We start from the raw sequence: 21906 nt of genomic DNA on the forward strand, positions 1-21906 counted from the left end.
GGTGGGGGGGGGTGGGAAACAAGTGGATGTTTCAGTTGTGCTGAAACATCCACTGCCCTGTATATCAATTTGTTTCCAGCTTGTACTCATTTTGATTTGTGTTTAGTAATTTGCTTCTCTGTCGCACACTGAGGTCCCATCATGACAGCACATTTATGCCCACACACACTTCTCTGCCTGCTTCCACGATCGACAAGGGATATTATTCTCTGGGCTTCATTTTATATAGCCGTGTGACAATTCATAAGAAACCAAGTAACCATGTGATTAGGTAGAGCATATATTACATTGAGGGACAGTAGTGCTGGGGAGTTGATTATTTTTGCAAAATGTGTTACGCAACGAGAAACATGTCAAAAGGGCTTTTCACACTGCGCTTCCTAACCCTGGGTCATTTTAAAACCCTCTTTTAACCATGGGTAAAGGAATGTTTCACACGTGTTACTTGGATTGCTGTGCAGTCTTCGAATGTTATGACTAGATGCTTTGTATCCGTGTTTCGTTGTATCGCATGCTTTGGACAGTCACAGAAACACTGAAAATTGTATAAGCAGTAGTTTCATTGATTGAGAATTAAAAAGGTTAAATGATGGAAAATGCATCAATTGGAGTGAAAACGTGGCCATTTTATTCTCCCATTTATAGTTCATAAAGGAAAAACTTAAAGGGGTCATATGATGCTGCTAAAAAGAACATTATTTTGTGTATTTGGTGTAATGAAATGTGTTTATGCGGTTTAAAGTAAAAAAAACAAGGCAATATATAATATGAGGATGTGCAATAGTAGTGCCTTTATGTAAACAGGTTGCATGCTGCATTCATTTATTGAAATTAGAACGTTAACCCGGGGTTTGTGAATGTACGGTTTGAAACTTCAGTTTATGATTACCCAGGATTAATTCTTAACCCCAGGTTTATGAGTAGTGTGAAACGTGAAGCAAGACAACCCAGGATTCCTTTTATCTGGGGGTTTAGAATGACCAAAAATTAACTATTTCTTGTGTGAAAAGCTCTAGATAGTAGTACACCTTTAATTCTGTGAATAGTGGTAATAAAAGTCAGACATTAAAATCTTGCATTTTTAATCCAATTTTGTTTACAAGCACAATTCCCTGGTGGTTCAATCAATTAATAATTCAAGACAAAGATGTTAAAAACACAACTAATACTATTTTGGAGACAGACGGTCAAGTCATTTACATTGCAATGTGGGATACTGTATCCTGCACAGTGTGCTACTGTATCTTCTTTACTGAAATTTTTGCCAAAAGTATACTTGATCATCCAGGTATTACAAGCATAACAATTTGAGTAGGCTATGGTAGTAATCCTACATAATTAGCACATCTTCATAATCTACTGACAATTCAGTTTTTTTCCAATCAGGAATCAAACTTTCGAATAAAATTGATGAAGATTGTAAACAAACACTCATGTACTTCCTAATTACACAACCCTTTGGCTGATCACCCATCTCTTTTCTCCAGCTCTCACTGGCTGTCTCTGACTTGATCTCACGCACTCACAGATTCAAAGGAAGTGTCCTAGAAAACACCACCTCACCTCTGTATGAAGGACAACACAGTCTGTATTTTTCTTCTTCTTTAGAACAGGAAGGGACTAGTCATCTTTAAACACACACACTTAAAACCTAGTGGCAGAGGCAGCAAGTCATCAAGTAGACTACTTAATACACTTTGAGCAAATTTTAAGTCAGCGTCACATATAACTTTTACAAATAAATAAATAAATACATTTAAAAAAGGGCAATCCCAGAATGCATTGCAAGGAGCTCAGTGAAACACAACATCCAAGATGGCGGACAAGGAAAGAGAAAAAAAAAGATCAGTGTACTTTAAATCTGATTTTTTTTTTCCTACATTTGCTTGTTTTGGGTATTATGTTCATTATAATACAGCTGTGTTAGCTTAGTAACTTGCTAACATCATGCTCCATTAAAATCAATTGCAAGTCAAGTCTCCCATGCAAAGCTCAGTTTGTTTGCCACACAGAGTTGCTGCCTACGTAGCGTCCTCCAAATTAGTGAGGGTAGACGGTTAGGATGCTGTCTTAGAAGGCAAAACCTAGGTTATTTATTGCTATTTGAAACAGAGTAAATACATTTTCACATTGTCTAATTTTTCATTTCCTCTATCCTCAGTGCTGTGTAAACATATCTAACTCTGTGAATACATATAGATTATGTGGCATAATATTTTGCTGTGTTTTTGTGTGAGTGTGTGGGTAACAGTGAGATTGTGCGCTTTGAAACAGCTCTTCATCTCAAGTGTTTCAATCTCAACCCCTCAGCATGTCGGTGTCAATTCCATCCATACAAATATGACTTTTCTCTCGCTCTCTCCCTGTCGCTCTCTCTTTCTCTCACATGCAAACATAATGTATTCTACATAACAGTGAGATTTCATTAATCATACATAGACAATTCTACAGTACAGCTATGAGGCAGATGTTGCTGGTTGCTCTGTTTAACGATAGCGCCACATATAATAAGTCTTGTGTTGTGCCATGTCTGGTTGTTGTTGTTTCCTTTTCTTCTCTGTCTCTCTCATCCTCTGCTGCGTCTTTGTGTATAGCTGTTATCCTACCTTATTGTCTGGCATATTGTGTTGAGATGCTCTTATCTGGGCTTCTGCGGGATGATTTGATGCTCTGGTCTGATCTGTGAAATAATTTGTGTGTGCTTTTGCCTGCTGGCTACATTAGCTTATGATTGGCCTCTCTGCACTCGGCTGGATTCTGTTACGGTACTTGATGCTGTGCTTAGACACTCAGATTCAGATGTGCTTTATCTCCACGATAGCTCTGGTCCAAAACCTACAGTAGTGAGCTGCCTCTGTTGGGAACTGTCTGTGTGTGTGTGTGTGTGTGTGTGTGTGTGTGTGTGTGTGTCTTCCAGTTCATTACAATTCTCATTATATTCTGTTTACATTACATTACTTACTATAACCACAGCAAGTATTGCTTTTTTTTCTGTTTTTGTTTAATTTTCACTACTGTTCAAAAGTTTGGGTTCAGTAAGACATACATTGATTGATTGATTGATTGATTGATTGATTGATTGAAATAAGTCTCTTCTGCTCACTAAGGCTGTGTTTATTTGATCAAAAATACAGTAAAAATAGTAATATTGTAAAATAGTTTTACGTTTTAAAAATGTTTTTATTTTAATATATTTTAAAATGTAATTTATTCTTGTGAGGCAAAGCAAAATTTTCAGCATCATTACTCCATTCTTCAGTGTCACATGATCCTTCAGAAATCATTCTAATATTCTGATTTGGTGCTCGAGAAACATTTCTTATTATTACAAATTTTGAAAATAGTTGTGCTGCGTACAGGGGCGCAATAACAGGGGGGAAGGTTAGGACGATTCCAAGGGCCTGACAACGGAGAGGGGGCCTGGAACACGATTTTTACAGAGGGGGCCCAGAAACCATAGCGGCGCCCCTGGCTGCATAATGTAGAAACCACTTTTCTTTTCTTTTCTTTTTTCCAGGATTGCTTGACGAACAGAAAGTTCAAAAGAACAGAATTTATATGAAATATAAAGAACTTTTGTAACATTATAAATATCTTTACTGTCACTTTTAATCCGTTGTCCTAAATAAAATAATTATTTATTTAATTAACATTAACTGTTGTGGTATATATAAGCACATTATATATTTAATTGTTTGCATGTTATTTTATGTATTTCTAAGAACTTAATTTTGCTGCCTACTAAAACATCAAATTTTGCTAAATAAATTTGTATTATAAATATATCTTATTAAATACTAGAAATATAGATAAATTAACAGTTAATATAGCTAAAATAATGAATATAGCTAAATTAATAAATAAATGATAAATGCTGAATAAATTAAATTAGCTTTTTTTTTTTTTTTTACAAATTTTAGGATGCTATGCATATTTATATTTATTTGTATTTTATGTTTTGTATGACACTGCCTATGTAGGTTGTTCCAAATAAATAACTTATGACATTCTGCCCAAGTGTTTTGTTGCCTTAGTAATATATAATGTTATCTTAGAAGGTAGCTGTCTATGTAGTCAGCAAGGTGGTTCACTATGTTTTGGTACGGAGCTATTGTGTTTTGTTGTGAAATAATGCTGGACTATTGCTTCAGCCACAGCCACAGACTGATCGTTCCTTCCCTAAGGAAAGTCTCGTCTGGCCTCCTCAGCTCTCTATTTTTCTTTCTTTAGTTTAGTTCCATTTCTCCTCTGTCCGTGCTGTTCTGTATTAATGAGGGGGGCTATTTCATCTCCTGTTGCGGCTGCTCCGTCCTGATTGTGTTTTCATTGTTCTTTATTTCCTCACCATTTTTCACAGGTTTTCTCTGACAGGGCTGCGGTCTCCAGTGTAGATCTGACCTGATTACAGGGGAGCTGTTTTCGTGTGTGTGTGTGTGTGTGAGAACATCACAACCGTAGGGACAGAGGGAATCTGTTGCACGCAACCTCCATTTACACGCGGCCATTGCCGCTAGCTACGAGCAAGAGATAGAGATAAAATAAAATATAGAGAGAGAAAGACAGAGAGGGAGAGAGCAACCATGGATTTTCCATTAAATGAAAAGTGGATAACAGCTTGTGTGATTATGTTGGTAAGCAGGATGGTGGTGTTGACATGCCGTATGAGCCAAAGCCTGAGGGTGGAGAATACACAAACTCTCACTTATAGAAGAGGTCTCTCCGTCAGCCTGAGAGTCCACAAACACCAGAGACAGGAAAAAAGAGGGGGAGGAGGAAGTGAGGTAGAGGATAAGTGAAAAATCAACAGGTTCCAATTTCACTTTTAAAAATAGGTTCCTCGCAGCACCCTAAAGGAACAAATAACCTATAAGGAGCCACTTATGTTGTAGAATATATATAAAAAAAATTAAAAAGTCTGGGGTCAGTAAGAAGCAAACACACATTAAGTTGATCTAAAATGAAAGTAAAGACATTTATAATGTTACAACAACAAGAACAATGAAAACTAATTAAATGAATGCTGCTATTTTGAACTTTCTATTCATCAAATAATCCTGCTATCAAGGTTTTCATAAAAAATATTAATCAGCACAACTGTTTTCAACATTGATAATAATAAGAAATGTTCTTGAGAAGCAAATCAGCATCAGCATATTTAAATGATTTCTATAGGATCACTGAAGCCAGGAGTAATGATGCTGAAAATTCAGCTTTGCATCACAGGATTAAATTACCTTTTAAAATGTATTAAAATTGAAAAGAGTTATTTTAAATTATAATAATATTTCACTATATTGCTGTTTTTACTATGTTTTTGATCAAATAAAGCAGCAATGAGAGACTTCTGTCAAAAACATTTTACTAAAAATCTTGACCCCAAATTATTGGAAATATGAAAGTGAAAAAAAAAATTTAAGTAAAATGCTTTATGAACACTGTTTCATGTCGACATTAAGAGTGTAGGTCTGAAAACCAAATCTCAGTCAGAATCATAGATCACACTTTAAGACTTATATCATGTGACAATTCCAATAAAGCTCAGCTTCGTAGAAGCAGCCATTAACTTTTCATCTGTATATGTTATTCCTCAGTTCTTCTGCAAGCTGCATTTGAAAAACCAGGCTCAGATATTCAACAAAGAAGCCCCTATTCCCTGTCTCTCTCTGGCTCTCTGCTGTTTATCGTGATACACTCTCGGCTTTCTTTGCTCTGGGTGGGTACAGTGAGGTTATGGGTAAAAAGACTTCAGGAAGTAGCATTTGTGTTTTTCAGCTTCCATCAGATAAGTGTCTCCCAGAGAGAAAACACATTTGTGCTGTTTCCTTTTGTTTTCTGATTTCAAAGCAGCTACCTCTGAATCTATAAACATGGGGCAGTTGCAACACAGCCGAGGTGAGAGATTGATTATTTTTTTATGCTTTCCTCTCTGTCTCAGGGCCATGGGCTGCTCGTAACAGCAGCATAGATATGGGCAGCCTAGAGGTGGGCAGGCGCGTGACCCAGGAGGTGCCGCCCGGGGTGTTCTGGAGATCCCTGATGCACCTCAGCCAGCCTCAGTTCCTCAAGTTCAACATCTCCTTGGGCAAGGATGCACTCTTCGGGGTTTACATTCGCAAAGGGCTGCCGCCGTCCCATGCACAGGTGCGCACACCCTTTCTATTTACAGAGGCCACTCTGTGAAGTCTTTTTTATGGATAAAAACCCCTCTTTCATCCCAACAACGGATCAATCAGTCACTGCAAATACATTTTAGAAGTCACCAGGTGTTAGATAAAATCATTCCTACAGCTCAACTTCAAAGTATCTCACTGTTTGATATGTATGAATGCTGTCAAACCACTAGAGATCACGAAAAAATAAAAACGTCCCCTCTCGTTTCCCTTGTTTCTGCGTTTCTCCCTCTGCAGTATGACTATATGGAGCGTTTGGATGGAAAGGAGAAATGGAGCGTAGTGGAGTCGCCCCGTGAGAGACGCAGTATTCAGACGGTGGTTCTGAACGAGGCCGTGTTTGTACAGTATCTGGACCCCGGCACATGGCACCTAGCTTTCTACAACGACGGCAAGGAGAAGGAATCGGTCTCCTTTAGCACAGCTGTTCTGGGTCAGTTACTCTAACACTGGTTAAACTCTCCATTATACATTTACTTCAAACACTCACTATATCACCCAACTGTGACATTTTTATTTGAAATGAGAAAATGCAATAAATTTGTTGTGATAAGCAAGCATGTAAATATATATATTTTTATATAAAAAGTGTTTTACAACAAAATATAAAGCCAAAAATATTAAGCAACAAATCTGATCAACATTGATAATTATAATACAAATTTCATCAGCACCAAATCAGCATATTAGAATGATTTCTGAAATATCATGTGACCCTGAAGACTGGTGTAATGGCTGCTGAAAATTCAACTTTGCCATCACAGGAATAAATTACATTAAAATATATTAAAATAGAACACTGTAATTTTGCATTGTAATAATATTTCAAAATATTACTTTTTTACTGTAGTTTTAATCAAATAAATGCAGCATTGGTAAGCATAAGAGACTTCTTCATACTAATCATACCAAACCCAAACTTTTGAAGGGTAGTTTGTTTAAAAAATTAAGCATAAATAAATAAAAATAAAAAATAAGAGCATAAAATGCAACGTCCTTGCATTGTGACATTGAATTGCACATGCTTTTACGAACAATTTACACAGAAATTTGTATTTCAAACTTGTATTTCATAAATTAGGTCTAATAAAAGACCAGTTAATTTTGAAACATTAATATTTTGGACAATTGGATTTATAGGTTTTAGTCTCTATAGAATTACAGATAAATGCTTCCTTGCCGTCTAGTAAAAAGGAAATCATTAAATAATGTCAATCTATTACTGTTATACCATTTCATATATATTATTATCCACTTGAAATGAGATAAGCACCTCGTGGCTCTGTTCTATGAATATTCACATGCATGAATTCTACGAATAAGTGGTGTCTCACCAATTAACCTTGCACTAATCTACTGTGATATGGCCTACTTTCATTGCCGTGATATTACTCATGGCTAATGAAATGGTGTGAGACGCTGTTTGAATGGGTTGTATCAATAATGACCAGAGACCGCCACTCAGAAATAGAGTGAAAGAGGGACAGAAAACTCAACTGAGAGAGAGAGAGGGAGAGGGAGGGAGGAAGCAGTAGAAGAGAAGACAAGATGAGAGCTGGATGTGGTGGTTACAGCTGTCATTACCATCAAAGTGGCCTTTTTTAGAAAGGTTTCATTCTTTTCACAGACTCTGTGCAAGAGTGTCCCCGCAACTGTCATGGTAACGGAGAGTGTGTGTCAGGAGTATGTCACTGTTTCCCGGGGTTCCATGGCATGGACTGCTCGAAAGGTAAGAGACACTCCAATTACACCCCGAACTCTGTCGTACAGCAAGAGAGAGAGCTTGAGGAAAAAATAGCGACAGAGAGAGAGAAGTGAGAACAATTTTTACTTCCCTGTCACTCATACTAGAGAAATGGAGAATGATCCATTGAATTCGTATTTAAAAGTGTAGTTCACCCAAAAATTATCATTTTGTCATCTTTTATCCACCTCATGTCGTTCCAAACCTGTGTGACATTCTTCTTTAGAAAAACTGCAATGGAGCACTCTTATGAAGTCATTTTGGAACTTGACAGCTCAGACCTTGAAAGGAATGACTGAGATCAACTGCAACAAGTCACCATTATTCCACAAAAGAAAGTCATTCAAATTTACAATAACATGAGGATGAGTAAATAATGACATCATTTTCATTTTTGGGTAAACTGTGCTTGGAAACGGTGGATTAGCCTTAGCATTAGAGACATACTGAGCTATAGTGCTTATGCTGGAGACTGAGGTTCTCTGTCCTTTTCTCATCCCCATCAATCTTCTCACCGTCATTTATTGTTATCTCTGTACTTTGCCTGTCAGTAAAATGCAAAAAAAAAAAAAGCAACATAAAGCATGCATACTAAGGTCTAGACAGACATAAAGAAAAGAAAAGCATGCAAAAACACATGCAAAGGGGAACAGCACTAAATTGTTGCCAGAATGGCACCAGCAGTGGGATTTAAAAAACTGAACACATCAAAGATGTGTGTTAATCTCAGCGGTCCCAATGCCTGTAGACACTCAACAGCCTTGGGTTTAGCCCAAGAGTCCAGACACCCTCTAGATGAGTGTGTATATGGGTGTGTGTTTCTGACCTAACTACCGGTATACGTTTTGGGACCAATTTGGTTAAATAATTCCCAACTTAATTTATGGACCATCATCAGAAGGATAAATGGTTCATAAATAGACTAAATAACATCTTTATTCAACTCCGAAACTGACAAAAGTTTAAGAGGTAAGAGATAGTCTGTAGTAGTTATAATTAGCTGAGAACGACAGATGTCAATGGGAAGTCCCCATTTAGATAGCTGGGTAAGTGTGTGTGTGTCCTCAATAGCCCCCAAAAAAATTCATTTGCACAGTTTGCATACTTTCCTATTGAGAAGGTGCTTTACTGTAGTTCTATGACTCATCAAGAAACTAAGATCTATGTGTTAGTGGAGGTCTCTCTCTCTCTCTCTCTCTCTTTCCAAGGCATAAGGATGACGAATGGTGGTTCCTACAGCCCAATATCTCCCATTGTTCACCTGGGAAGCTCATGATTAATAGTTTTGTTACTGCAATGTTAAATTACATTTTCTTTTATTACAGTTTTCTCCAACCTATCACAGCTGTCCACTCCCTCTGCTACTGCTGACCCTCTGCGTGTGTGTGTGTGTGTGTGTGTGTGTGTGTGTGTGTGTGTGCGTGTGTGTGAAAGGGTCTGAATACTTAGGACCATGTGATATTTCAGTTTTTCTTTTTTAATAAATCTGCAAAAATGTCAACAATTCTGTGTTTTTCTGTCAATATGGGGTGCTGTGTGTACATTAATGAGGAACAAAAATTAACTTAAATGATTTTAGCAAATGGCTGCAATATAACAAAGAGTGAAAAATTTAAGGGGGTCTGAATACTTTCCGTACCCACTGTATATGGATAAAAGCAGCTGCTAAATTTATAAATCTTACAACTATAATTTAATTTTGCAATCAAACAAAAGTCAGAATAAGATAATATTCTACCAAACTGATTGTAGTTGAAAGTAAGTTTGGTGCCTAAAGCTTAAGTTTTGGTTATTTATTTTTTTTACATCATATGTTCTCAGTGTGAGCCTTTTCTGAACACATTGTTGTCAGATGTGTGCTCTTTCCCTGTATCACACCATTCAGAGACACATCTATGACCACAACTGCCAGCTTTTTTCTCAATCTCTTCGTAAACTTACACAGATTCTTTGTAAACATACTGAAAATCTCTTTAGAGACAAAACATTGCAAAATAAATCATTAAGAAAGCATCAGATGTCACTCATATCAAATCATTCCCTGTTCTCTTTCTGTTTCTTCCCAAGCGGCGTGTCCAGTCCTATGCAGTGGAAACGGTCAGTATGACAAGGGATCGTGTATCTGCTATAGTGGATGGAAGGGTCCGGAATGCGATGTTCCCATCAGCCAGTGCATCGACCCCCAGTGTGGCAGTCATGGCGCGTGCACAGAGGGCACATGTGTTTGTTCTCTGGGCTACAAAGGAGAGAATTGCGCTGAGGGTAAGCCTATGTGTATGTGTGTGTGCATGTGTGTGTGTGTGCGTGATAATGTAGCTTTGTATAGATGTTGTTTCTTTCTCAATGGCTTAATAATACCCTCTATGGCTGTAATAGCTGTATTCTGTCCATGTGGCTACTTGAAAAGGGAAACACACATTTTCAAATATTCAAACAGTCATCTTTGGCTGTTTCCCCAGATTCACTGGTAGGTCTTAATGGGCTCCCACAAAAAATACCTCACAGAGATGAGTAAAAGCTGGAAAATATATTGATCTGGGTGGTGAGAACAATCATTTCGGTCTTGATTCTTTGTGCGTGTGTGTGTGTGTGTGTGTGTGTGTGTGTGTGTGTGTGTGTGTGTGTTCTGTAAAGTTCAGTGGCTTTTGGGTAAGACAGTGAGTGACAATAAGAGAGAGAGGAAAACGAGAAGTCCCATGAGTCTAAAAATGGAAAGTGAAGAGAAAGAAAAAGGTAGAGACAGAAGAAAAAAGCTGAGGTACTGTATAAGAGGACAAAGGGAGAGGCTGGGATGAAAACAGCTAACAAACATAGAAATAGGTTGATGGAAAACAGAGTTTCAGAAAGTCTTTGCTGCTCATTACAGAGAGACAGTGATGGCAGCTAAACAAACAAACAGAACAACAGAAGCCTTGCATATTAATGCTTTCTAATTCTCATTCTCTAAATCCCTAATTCTTTATCAACAGTCTGGCATCAAGTCCCAAATTAAAGTGTTTAGAGGGGGATTGAAGATTTTTAAATGAATTATTCACCTAAAAATGAAAATTCTGTCATTGGTTACAAATACACACATATTTTTTTGTGTTCATGTAACACAAAAGGAAATATTTAAGAAATATGTATTTCTTTTCAATAAAATGAAAGCATATAACCCACAAGAGGTCATGAGGCACCATGAATAATGACAAAATTAACAATTTCTTTAGATGTGTATGTCAGTCAGGTTTTGCATTTTGAGGTGCAAATGTATATAAATAACAGGACCATGATATTTCCAATGAGGATATTAATGTCTAAATGAACATCTAAAAATGCAAAAAGGTTTGTGTCACGGCTAGGTTTAGATTATAGGAAATATCATTAACTCGATAAGAAATAAGCAACAAATGTATGTGTATAAAAAGAGAGAGAGTGTGTGTGTGTTTTAGTGGGGCATGAGGAACTTGAGGTGTTGCAGATCACAAGGTCAGCACATTTTTTTTCCCCGGCCATTCTAAGATTTCTCAAATTAGATATTCATCACAGCAGAGTCACTCAAACAATTTACCTGAAGTGCCGGTGACACAGAAATCGATATCCATGATGTGCAGTTTCTGCAGCATAAACATTTGGCATGAATGGCTTTATGTGCGTGAGAGGAAAGGAGCAGCACTTCTGTCAGCCGAGGGGGGCTGAGACAGGGGTGTCACGCAGGGCACCTCAGGGCCGGGTAATTTGTCAAATGGCTTTCTCACACTTTTCATGGCCAGATCTCTTCTTTCGCTCAGCAGTCAATATCAATTTTTTGAGGCACTCCGGATGGAACATGTGAGAGACAGGGTCAAAGTCAAAAAGAGAGAGGAAGGGAGAGTAAGAAAGACAGACGGAGATGCTGAGAAAGGGAGGGTTTGAGAGGTGAGTGTGAAAGGCTCTAGAAAGGAAACTGCCATTCTCACACTTAAGGTGTGGGATATTGATTTTTCATGCTTAGATGAAAGACGTAGTATGTGCTTGTGCATGCTTTCTTCAAAATCCCAGAAAGCCCAGTTATGTGTGATTATACATCCCTTTGTACTTTGAATGTTCTCAATATCTAAAGATATACAGTGAGGCTAATAGTAATTTGGTAACTGGTCTAATAATTAATTAAATATGTAAATAAATGGGAAAACAGGACATTGATTATTAAAGTTGTAGTTTGTGGCTTTTACATCACATTTACTAGCTTTTAGGCTAGTGTAGTAGTGTAACCCTAAAATTCTAAATTAAATTTTTAGCACACAAATTAATTTACAATGTACAGTCTTTCCTTCTCCTATGACCCATCTTGCACTCACTAATTTTGTCCAATCAAATGCTGCATAGAATAAACAATGTCCGTCCTGCTGATACCACTTTTGATTAGAAATAGCAAGTCGAAAATTCATGATCATGACTGTGCATGACTGCATCCGAAATCAAATACTTCCCTATGTGTAATGTCTTTCCTTCTCCTATGACCCATCTTGCACTCACTAATTTTGTCCAATCAAATGCTGCATAGAATAAACAATGTCCGTCCTGCTGATACCACTTTTGATTAGAAATAGCAAGTCGAAAATTCATGATCATGACTGTGCATGACTGCATCCGAAATCAAATACTTCCCTACTATAGTATGTGAAAAACAGTATGCCAAAAGAGTAGTATTTCCAAATTCATACTATTCAAAAAACAGTAATCTACTACTGCCTGGATTGTGAATTGCGCAGTTGATGGACACTTTACTATCCCATGAGGCCACGGGAGAGGATTTATGAATGGCAGTGAACTTGTAAGTCACGTGACAGTAACAACATGGCGGATGTAGTACATCTGAATTTCATTCATGCTACCATATTTATAGTATATAGAACATACTTTTTAATGGTCTCAAAGTAAGTTCAAATTCAAATGTAGTACCCTGACTCAGTACTGTATGTTCTCAGACAGTATGCGATTTCGGATGCACCGTTGACCTTTAAACGATTCCTGTATACGATGGCGCCGCAAATGGCAGCCAGGACGCTGAGCTCCGCGATTCTTCTATTGTTTTTGTTTGAAACGGGCAAGTCCTTCAATATGTCCCACCCCAACTTCCATTTTCAATAAATATTATGTCAACACAGGAAAGAAAACTGAGTTTATAAAGCAGTTTATAAAGCAGTATCATTGGGTTTTTTATCTTTCTGACTGATGAAGCCTCAGTCATGACTCTCACCTTTTGTACACAGTTGACTGCCTGGATCCAACCTGCTCAAATAATGGCATTTGTGTAAATGGGGAGTGCCACTGTAAACCAGGCTGGGGTGGACCAAGCTGTGAGCTGCCCAGAGCACAATGCCCAGATCAGTGCCACGGTCATGGTGCTTTTATTCCAGACACAGGCGTCTGTAGCTGTGACCCCAATTGGATGGGCCCTGATTGTTCTGTCGGTCAGTCTGCATGTTTGATTGGATCTCAGTAATACAAATGTTTAATTTAATTATACCTGATTTCTAATGTATGATATGTAAATAGTGATTTTACTGCTGTATCCTTTTCTCATCAGAGGTTTGCTCAGTTGACTGCGGGACACATGGCGTATGCATGGGTGGCTCGTGCCGTTGCGAGGAGGGCTGGACGGGTGCAGCGTGTGACCAGCGTGTGTGTAACCCACTCTGTGTGAAGCACGGCACCTGTAAAGATGGGAAGTGCGAGTGTGAACAGGGCTGGAACGGAGAACATTGCACCATCGGTAGGCATGCACCCACCCCTGACCCAGGCACAGACATTTTCCTGCTCCCTATACTCACCATTGCAACAGATGCCACAGCACTGTATCTACACTGCCTCTATTGCTTTCATGAACATTATATAGAGTCCCTCCTTTTTTCTGTGCTTGAAGCTTAACATGAGAGGGACCTGTTTTTGGATCATCCATGTTGGTCCTGGGGCAACAATATTATTAACCAGTCAGATTTTAGGGAAAGGGTTACAGCTGGGTTTAGGTCTAGAACAGTGTTATTATTATTGCTCTCTTATTTTGGACCTAAATTATGGTTTGGGCCAGGGGTGTCCAAACTCAGTCCTGGAGGGCCACTGTCCTGCAGAATTCGGCTCCAACTTACCTCAACACTGCTGCCTGAAAGTTTCTAGTATGCCTATTAAGACCTTGATTAGCTGGTTCAGGTGTATTTAATTGGGATTGGAGGTAAACTCTACAGGACAAACTCTACACCCCTGGTTTGGGCAATGGCTTCTTAAGGACCAGCAAAGGATGTTGATCCAAGAACATGACCTACATGCATGCAGCTCAGGGATTTAGGAGAACTCCAGGAGAAGTTTATACTGGTGGTTCTAGTGATTTTTCTCTTGACTGATCCATCAGGATGGGATATACAGTACAAGACTCTAAAACCAGTAATATTAAGGCCTTTTCCCAAATGCTGCCCAAAATGCTGTCCACAGTTTGGTAATATAAATCCAGAGGGATTGTAGTCTGCTGTAGAGTCCACAAAAGAGTGCATCAATAAATGCTGTAGCGGCAACAAAGAGGGCCCTCATGAGCACCCATCTAAATGCTAAAAATTAAAAAATGGGATACCCTACGGCCACCTTCCAGCAGAGTTTAATTCTAAGCCTTCCAGGCAGATGTGTTGGAGCTAAACTCCATAGGAAGATGACCCTTCCAGAGCAGGATTGAACACCCCTTCCCTACATTCTTGTGAAAATGAAAGAAACATTCAAGTGACAGCCATTGCATGACTTCAAGTACAAATCAAATGCATCATTTGACCCAAATCATTGTCAATTTCAAAAATGTATAAGATTTTTCAAAATTTCTAATTAAAACAATAGAATAAGAACAAGTAGAATAAGAAAAGTTACAAATTAAATGAAATCAACATCAACAAAATTCATTTGCACTACAGAGGTGGCACAGAAGAACACAAAAGTGGCTTGTAGGTATATTTACAGACGTTTAATGAGGCTCAGAGGTGGGATGAGTGCAATTAAATTCATGTTGAGATAAATGTTTTAAATATAAAATTTGGAATATAGAAATATTAAATGATTTAAATAACTGAAATTATATTTTAAAAATGAAACTAAAACTGCCAGTAGGTGACGGCAAGTCACTGATTTTATCACTGAATCATTGATTCAATTGATTCGTTCGAACGGCTGATTCATTCAGGAATGAAGCAAGTGACTGTCTTTATGAATGGGTAATTGAATCATTGACTCACTAGATTTGTTTAAAAATGCACGTTCATTCATAAATGAAACACCACTGTATTTGTTTGGAGATGTGCAGCGGCTCAGCTATGACTTTGTTTGAAACTATTTTTGTTGACGAAATAGAGCAAAATCAGGCGTTTTAGTCAGTTCATGTAAGTCACTTAAATATTAACTTCTTGTTTATTGAACTGTTGTAGTAAATTAATATCATATTTGCAAACTCCTTTAATAATCATTAAAAGCTGCCACTCACCTTAGTTCATCGCGATCTCACAAAGTTCCTTTATAGTCAACAAAGCTCTCTACACTGATTTACATTGTGTCTACACTTTGCTTGTTATAATGAGGTGAGTGGTTTAAGGAATCAACAAATATGTCTGTGATACATTACTCAATGCTGTAAAATCACATTGTGAGTAGAAAACTTTGAAGCTCCCCTGAGGTCAAACACAAATATGCTGATCGGGGCAGTCGCACTGGAGCTCCTAAATACTTTTTCATTGTCGCACGCAGTAGTAGACTGTTTCTCTGTCTGGTGTTGGACTGAGAACAGACTTAGTTGAGTTTGATCATGCCTCACACAGCAGAGGCAGATGTGTGGGCTGCTGGGTAATGAACAGTCCTTGCGGAGTAGCAGCGACTGATGAAAGGTACAGGCGTCTTCACCTTGATAAGTCACACCTTTCTTTCTCTCAAAAATAGACTCAAAAGTCAGAGTTTTCCTTTCTCTTATCATCTGTGGATGTGTGTGTGCATGTTTGTCTGTCACTCCAAAGATGACATGAGCGACAAAGACTGAAAGTGCTTTGCCTTTAATCCTTCTCCCCATTGTACGCCACAACAGGAAGTCTGTCTGCTTATTGTCATCAAACTCTTTCTGTAGGCTAAAAAAGCCTTGTAAATGGCTTCCATCTTCAGTTTCCATTTTTATTTCTCAGAATTCCTCTGTTTTTAACTGATTCAAATGCAACACATGTATTCATTTGTCTTCTTGTTATGACACATTTTTGTTCCCTCCGAATGTCCTCTCTGATGCAGACTTTTGGGATGGGAGTATTGAAGGTATTGTACCTCGTCGTACTGTGACTAGTGCTAGCTGCACTTTAGTCTGGTCGTGAGCAACCCCCCCACCTCTGATAGCTTGGCTGCATAACGACTGTGTGCTTTTTTTTGTAGAGTAGCCGTGGTGGAGTAGAATGTCGTGTCGAGTAGGTTCATAGTACTAGTCTGTGTTCTTCAGCGTGTGTGTTTTTATTCTTGTTGTCAGATGATAATAGTATAGCTGTAATCATCTGTTTTGCACCTTGTTGCTTTTTAAATGTCCCTCTCCAACAGCATTAACTGAGCAACGAAAGTCTCCAATCTGTCTTGAGCCACTTATGACATTTCAATTATTCAGAATGTGGGGTAATACTATACATTAGAGCAGAGGTGTCAAACTCAATTCCTGGAGGGCCAGAGCCCTGCAGAGATTAGATTCAACCCTAATTAAACACACCTGATCCAACCAATCAAGTCCTTATTTGAACACATGGTATGTGTGTTGGAGCAGGGTTGGAACAAAACTCTGCAGGGCTCCGGCCCTCCAGGAATTGAGTTTGACACCCCTGCATTAGATTGTCCATGTTAGTAGTCAGTAAGCAGACATCTTAAAGGGGTCATAGGGTGCTACATGCACTTTTACAAGTTGTTTGAACTGAAATGTGTGTTGGCAGTGTGTGTACACAACCACCCTATAATGATAAAAATCCACCCGGTGTTTTTTTTTTTTATCTTGTTAAATCTTTACCTTTCTCAAATCGAGCTGATCTCAGATGCCTGTCTATGTGAGTCAGCAGAGCTCATTAACATTTAAAGGGAAATGCTACAAAAACGGCTTGATCTGAAAAGAGCTGTTTTTGACAGGGTAAAAAAAAGTGTTTTTACACTACCATTGAGAAATTTTAACCAAACTATGTACCAGACTTTTCATTAAGACCCTAAAGAATCATATCAACTTGTGGAAAATGGGCATCATATGACCCCTTTAAATGTCTACCATGACTTATCCCCAGTAAGCTGGGGATAAATGTTTTGCTCAAGTTGATGATTGAGTCAAAGCGCAATTCATGACATATAATAATAAATCTCAATGCCAATGCAACCGGTTCTGCTCGACCAAATCTGAGCAGGGCTCAAACCGGGAGCAGCCAGCATTGGGAGGCAGGCACACTAACAAGGATGCTGAAGACTGAAATCTCTAGTGTCAGCTGCTAGTGCCTCTTGAGGGCAAGGGGAGTGAGATTTACCTGCACAACTCCCCCTAGCTGGCCCAAATCATCATGGTACAGCTCAGTGTGTCTACTGTACTTAGGACTTTATGAATCCTACTTGGCAATGGCTTGGCTCATTAATGTTAACTTGGTAATTGGATGGTAATCTTGCAATGTCAGCATGACACGAAGATTCATGAGCCAAGTGATTGCCATGTTGTCACAACCAGCCAGTCTTACAGGTCTGTGAGGTCTGCCAATCAAGACGGAGCAACAGTTTGAAAAGAATCTTGCAGAGCCAGTTAGATCTTATAACGTGTTTTTAACTAGCTAACTGAAAAGAACACACTTGGTTTAATGACATTTCAAGTTAATTCTGTCGTGTCCTCCTGAGTAATACGCTTTGTTACCACCGCTGTAATGCAGGAACCTTAACTATGCACAACAGCACCACACTTTTGCAATGCATTGGCTGAGCAAATGCGTTTGCATACTTGAGTGTTTGTTTATGAGTCTTACAGTAACCTAAAAGTCTTTCTTTTGATAGGTAGGATTTATTTCTGCATCTTTGAAGCAATGATGCCATAAAATGTATTAAAGGACCAGTCTCTCTGGAGCAACATGAGGTTAAGAGCCTTGCTCAAGAGTACAATAGTGATGGCTTCTTGAGGCAGTTGGAACCGACAAACTTCGAGTTAATAGACTTGAGCTGGAACCACTACAGTACACCACCCCCATTCCCTCCAACTTTTAAAGGAGCAGAGCTGGGTAAACTACATGACTCTAAGCATAATGGGAATGCTTGCATTTAAGTAGACTGCAGTTTCAACTAGAGGCACAGCAGCACACACCAGGACACACCAGCTCCTAGCAGTCTGTTTGAGTCTGCCTTTATGTTTGCACAGAACAGCGACGCAGGAGGCAAGTCGTCCTACACTTCCATCAAGTCTGCTTCAGACAAAAGAGCTAAATTACAGAGGACACTGCGGGGTGGAGACAAAGATCAAGTAGATTTTGCTCTACCTGAGGGATATAGATCACTACTGCGAGTAAAGGGATCGGGAGAGAGTGGATCCTAAGATAAATGTGAAATTTCATGAGCTGTCGGTGCAGAGTTGGTCAGGAGCAGTGAGCAACGTTTTAACTGTGCATATTTCAGCACACAGGGTGCAGGACCACAGGAGGCATGGTAATGACTTTGTCTCAGTGCCTGCCTGAGTTCCGACTCATAGGATGAATACTAATGGAGGGGCAGGAGTGTGTGTGCTTTTCTGAGAAGGGGAGTGCGGTGTGTTTGCAGGGAGAGCAGGATAACAAGGAGTTTAACCACAGGGCCCACAGTGATCACCTGAGTGTGCATGCATCATTGGACAGGAGCAAGTCTGGCACAAGAGCTAGTGACAATAGTATATATAGTTTATATTCACATCTCTAATTGGCCGAAATGATTGCAGATGAATGACCGCTGGAGGCATGAACTCTGTATGCTAGGGTATACTAAGTGGAAGCGAGTTGCACATGGCTCATGGGTGGAAACCACGCCCACCCTAGGTAAAGAAGCATTACCTTTACCTGTACTTTACCTGTACCTCTGGATATCCTTTTAAGGAATGACAGTTGTTAACGCTGCAATGCACATTTCTGCTAAATTTGTCAAACCAAACAGAAATTGCAGAAACATTTTTAACTGTTAAAATTAATGTTTCCAAACAGGTTTTGCAAACACTTTAGGACTCTGTGAGAACTTGTTCAGCGTGCACAGGACATTACCCTATCTCTGCTGAAGTTCAGAAACCATTTGAGTGAAAATTTTCTACTATTCCCATGCTGAAGTTTAGGATGTTATTTGACTTTGTAGTAATACATGGAACACTATAGGCGAGGAAAATCCAGATAGGGCGTTTTATGCAGTAGGTGCTCACTCCCTGTGGGACTTTATCTGTCTCTTCCTAAGGTGAATTTGGAGGATTTATGAATCTAACCTTTATTTTATGACCTTTAAAGTGGGTGGGATAGTTAGGTGGAGGACTGGATTTCTCTTCCACACGTTCTTTCTCCTCCGTAATATCCCTTCCATCCTTTAAGACATTTATTTCTCCTTTTTCTCATTAATTAAAGCAACATTTAATTTGAGTCACAATGGATGAATGCGTTCCAGTGCATGCTGGGTTTTCACACTCCTCTGGTCGAGGCCATTTCATTTCACTCATCACAAATCATCTGAAGAGTCACCTGCGCTTGGTCAGCTGCCAATAATGCTATATAGCTTTGTGATGAAGGAAACTGGCTCCGTCCAAAAGGCTGTGTTTCCAGGGTAACCATAAGCGGAGGCTGTGACACACTAACAGAAGTGTTAACTGTTAGAGATTGAACTCTGGGGCACCAGCAATGGTTTCTGATGACACAGTGTGAGGTCGCAGCGTGGTTTTCGTTTTACGGACTGGATTTCTCTTCCACACGTTCTTTCTCCTCCGTAATATCCCTTCCATCCTTTAAGACATTTATTTCTCCTTTTTCTTTCTATTTCTTTCTTTCTTTCTTTCTTTTCTTTTGCAGTTTTTTCCCTTTCCACCAATCTATATGTCTCTTTCTATCCATCTCTCCATCCATCAACCACTGACTGTTGCTATGCAGCATGCTTCTTTCCCCATCTCACCTTTGCGTACCTCTCTCATACCGTGTGCGCTGACCCATAACTCAAGGCAATCTCAGCTCCTTTTTAAGTAGATTACAATAGAGTCAACCCACATTACTTTAGCCAGGTGGCTTAATAGTTTGTGAAATCCCACTTTATTCTAGTTAGGGTTCTGAGAATCGACTGGCCTTTGGCATGAAAGAGGGGCCCTGCTCAGTGCTGCCCAATGAGGAAGATCAATGGTCGCCATAGATTTTGCTGTCCTGGTGTTTCATATGTATTTGGCTGCTTAAAATGGCAGCTCCATTTAAAAGGCAATCGTTGCTAAGTGACTTTCCTCTCAGCTCAATATTGAGTGACAGTCGATGCATAGCAGCCTGTTAATGTGGCATCCCAAGGACCCCAGACATTGAGAATTACATTAATTAAAGCAACATTTGATTTGAGTCACAATGGATGAATGCGTTCCAGTGCATGCTGGGTTTTCACACTCCTCTGGTCGAGGCCATTTCATTTCACTCATCACAAATCGTCTGAAGAGTCACCTGCGCTTGGTCAGCTGCCAATAATGCTATATAGCTTTGTGATGAAGGAAACTGGCTCCGTCCAAAAGGCTGTGTTTCCAGGGTAACCATAAGCGGAGGCTGTGACACACTAACAGAAGTGTTAACTGTTAGAGATTGAACTCTGGGGCACCAGCAATGGTTTCTGATGACACAGTGTGAGGTCGCAGCGTGGTTTTCGTTTTACGGGCGAGGTAAGAGATGATGCCCACGGCAGTGCTGAGAATTTTAGAACGCATGTTTTATTTACACGAAACTCCTGATGACTCGGAAATGTCAGGCCACGTCTCTAGGGTGCTTAATTATGGACTGGTGTGGCTAAAGGAGAATAGTGCTTAGCCTTTTCATTTCTCTTTGTGTTTTTTCATCTCAGTCTCTGCCTCTACCAGAGAGAGCTTCCTTAAAACATTCACATCAATCCACGCTCTTCTCAAAACTGTTGTGACAAGATTGTTTTCCGCCTTTTGTCTTTTATGAAGGCTGTTTATCCCCTAACCGCATACATTAAACACCCACACACACGCCACACTTTACTCCAAAAACTTGATATATTTATCAAAGCACTTTTTTTCTCTGTCTTGAAAATGTCTTTAGAATAAGAATAATTCTATGCCTTTATATTCTCCCACACTATGTTCTTATTCAAAAGTCTTTGGTTCTCACACACACACAGGCTCGTACCTCGTACTAAAAAGGCATTCTAATCTGATCTGTAGATTCGGTCAGTCCTAACCACATTCTTACATGAGAGCATTGCTCTCTATCCAGACAAATCAAATCAGCTACTGTAAATGAACAGTCGGAGAGTGTATGTGCTCTTTACAAATATCCCCTCCTGAATGGATGAGTTCTGATAAATTAATTTGCTACCAACAGCGGCTATCAGTGGAGACTACCGAAGATAATTTAATTGCTCTCAGAGTTTGAACTGATTTGAGGTGTGAATAGTAATGCTTTTCATATACTTCATCCCCTCAGACGGACATTGAGCGCATTGGAGGCAGATATGTTTGTGTGTGAGCACTGATGCATGTCTGCCTGTAGTGTCACAGCCAAAAGTTTGAAAATCTAGATACGTATTAACAAAGGATGATTCTAATTTGCATTTCGTGTTCATTTGTGGCAGTCCACTTTGATTGTCTGGATAATGTCTGCAGTTTTTGTTAATATGCTTTGTGTGCTGTCTCACAGCTGTTTGTATAATATTGCATTAAACAGGTGCAAACAATGGTCGTTTTTTTTAATTGTTCTCATCTTCTAATTTTGTTTCAGTGCAAATTCAAAAGTTGGGCTAATAAGCAACTGAACAAAAAGTTGA

At 39.2% G+C, this 21906-nt stretch overlaps 1 protein-coding gene across 1 annotated transcript in view; it reads left to right on the plus strand.

Moving 5' to 3' along the window:
• The window catches only part of LOC107751925 (teneurin-2-like), a 65386-nt gene that overhangs the window by 23560 nt on the left and 19920 nt on the right, over positions 1–21906 (plus strand). Inside the window, exons 3-8 of the mRNA XM_016567703.1 lie at positions 5936–6141; positions 6408–6603; positions 7798–7899; positions 9982–10176; positions 13149–13349; positions 13466–13651. Of these exons, the coding sequence (XP_016423189.1) occupies positions 5936–6141; positions 6408–6603; positions 7798–7899; positions 9982–10176; positions 13149–13349; positions 13466–13651 (1086 nt within the window). The remainder of the gene's footprint in view (positions 1–5935; positions 6142–6407; positions 6604–7797; positions 7900–9981; positions 10177–13148; positions 13350–13465; positions 13652–21906) is intronic.

The sequence above is a fragment of the Sinocyclocheilus rhinocerous genome, unplaced genomic scaffold (assembly GCF_001515625.1).
Source record: "Sinocyclocheilus rhinocerous isolate Xijiao unplaced genomic scaffold, SAMN03320098_v1.1 scaffold662, whole genome shotgun sequence".
Classification (NCBI taxonomy): Eukaryota; Metazoa; Chordata; class Actinopteri; order Cypriniformes; family Cyprinidae; genus Sinocyclocheilus; species Sinocyclocheilus rhinocerous.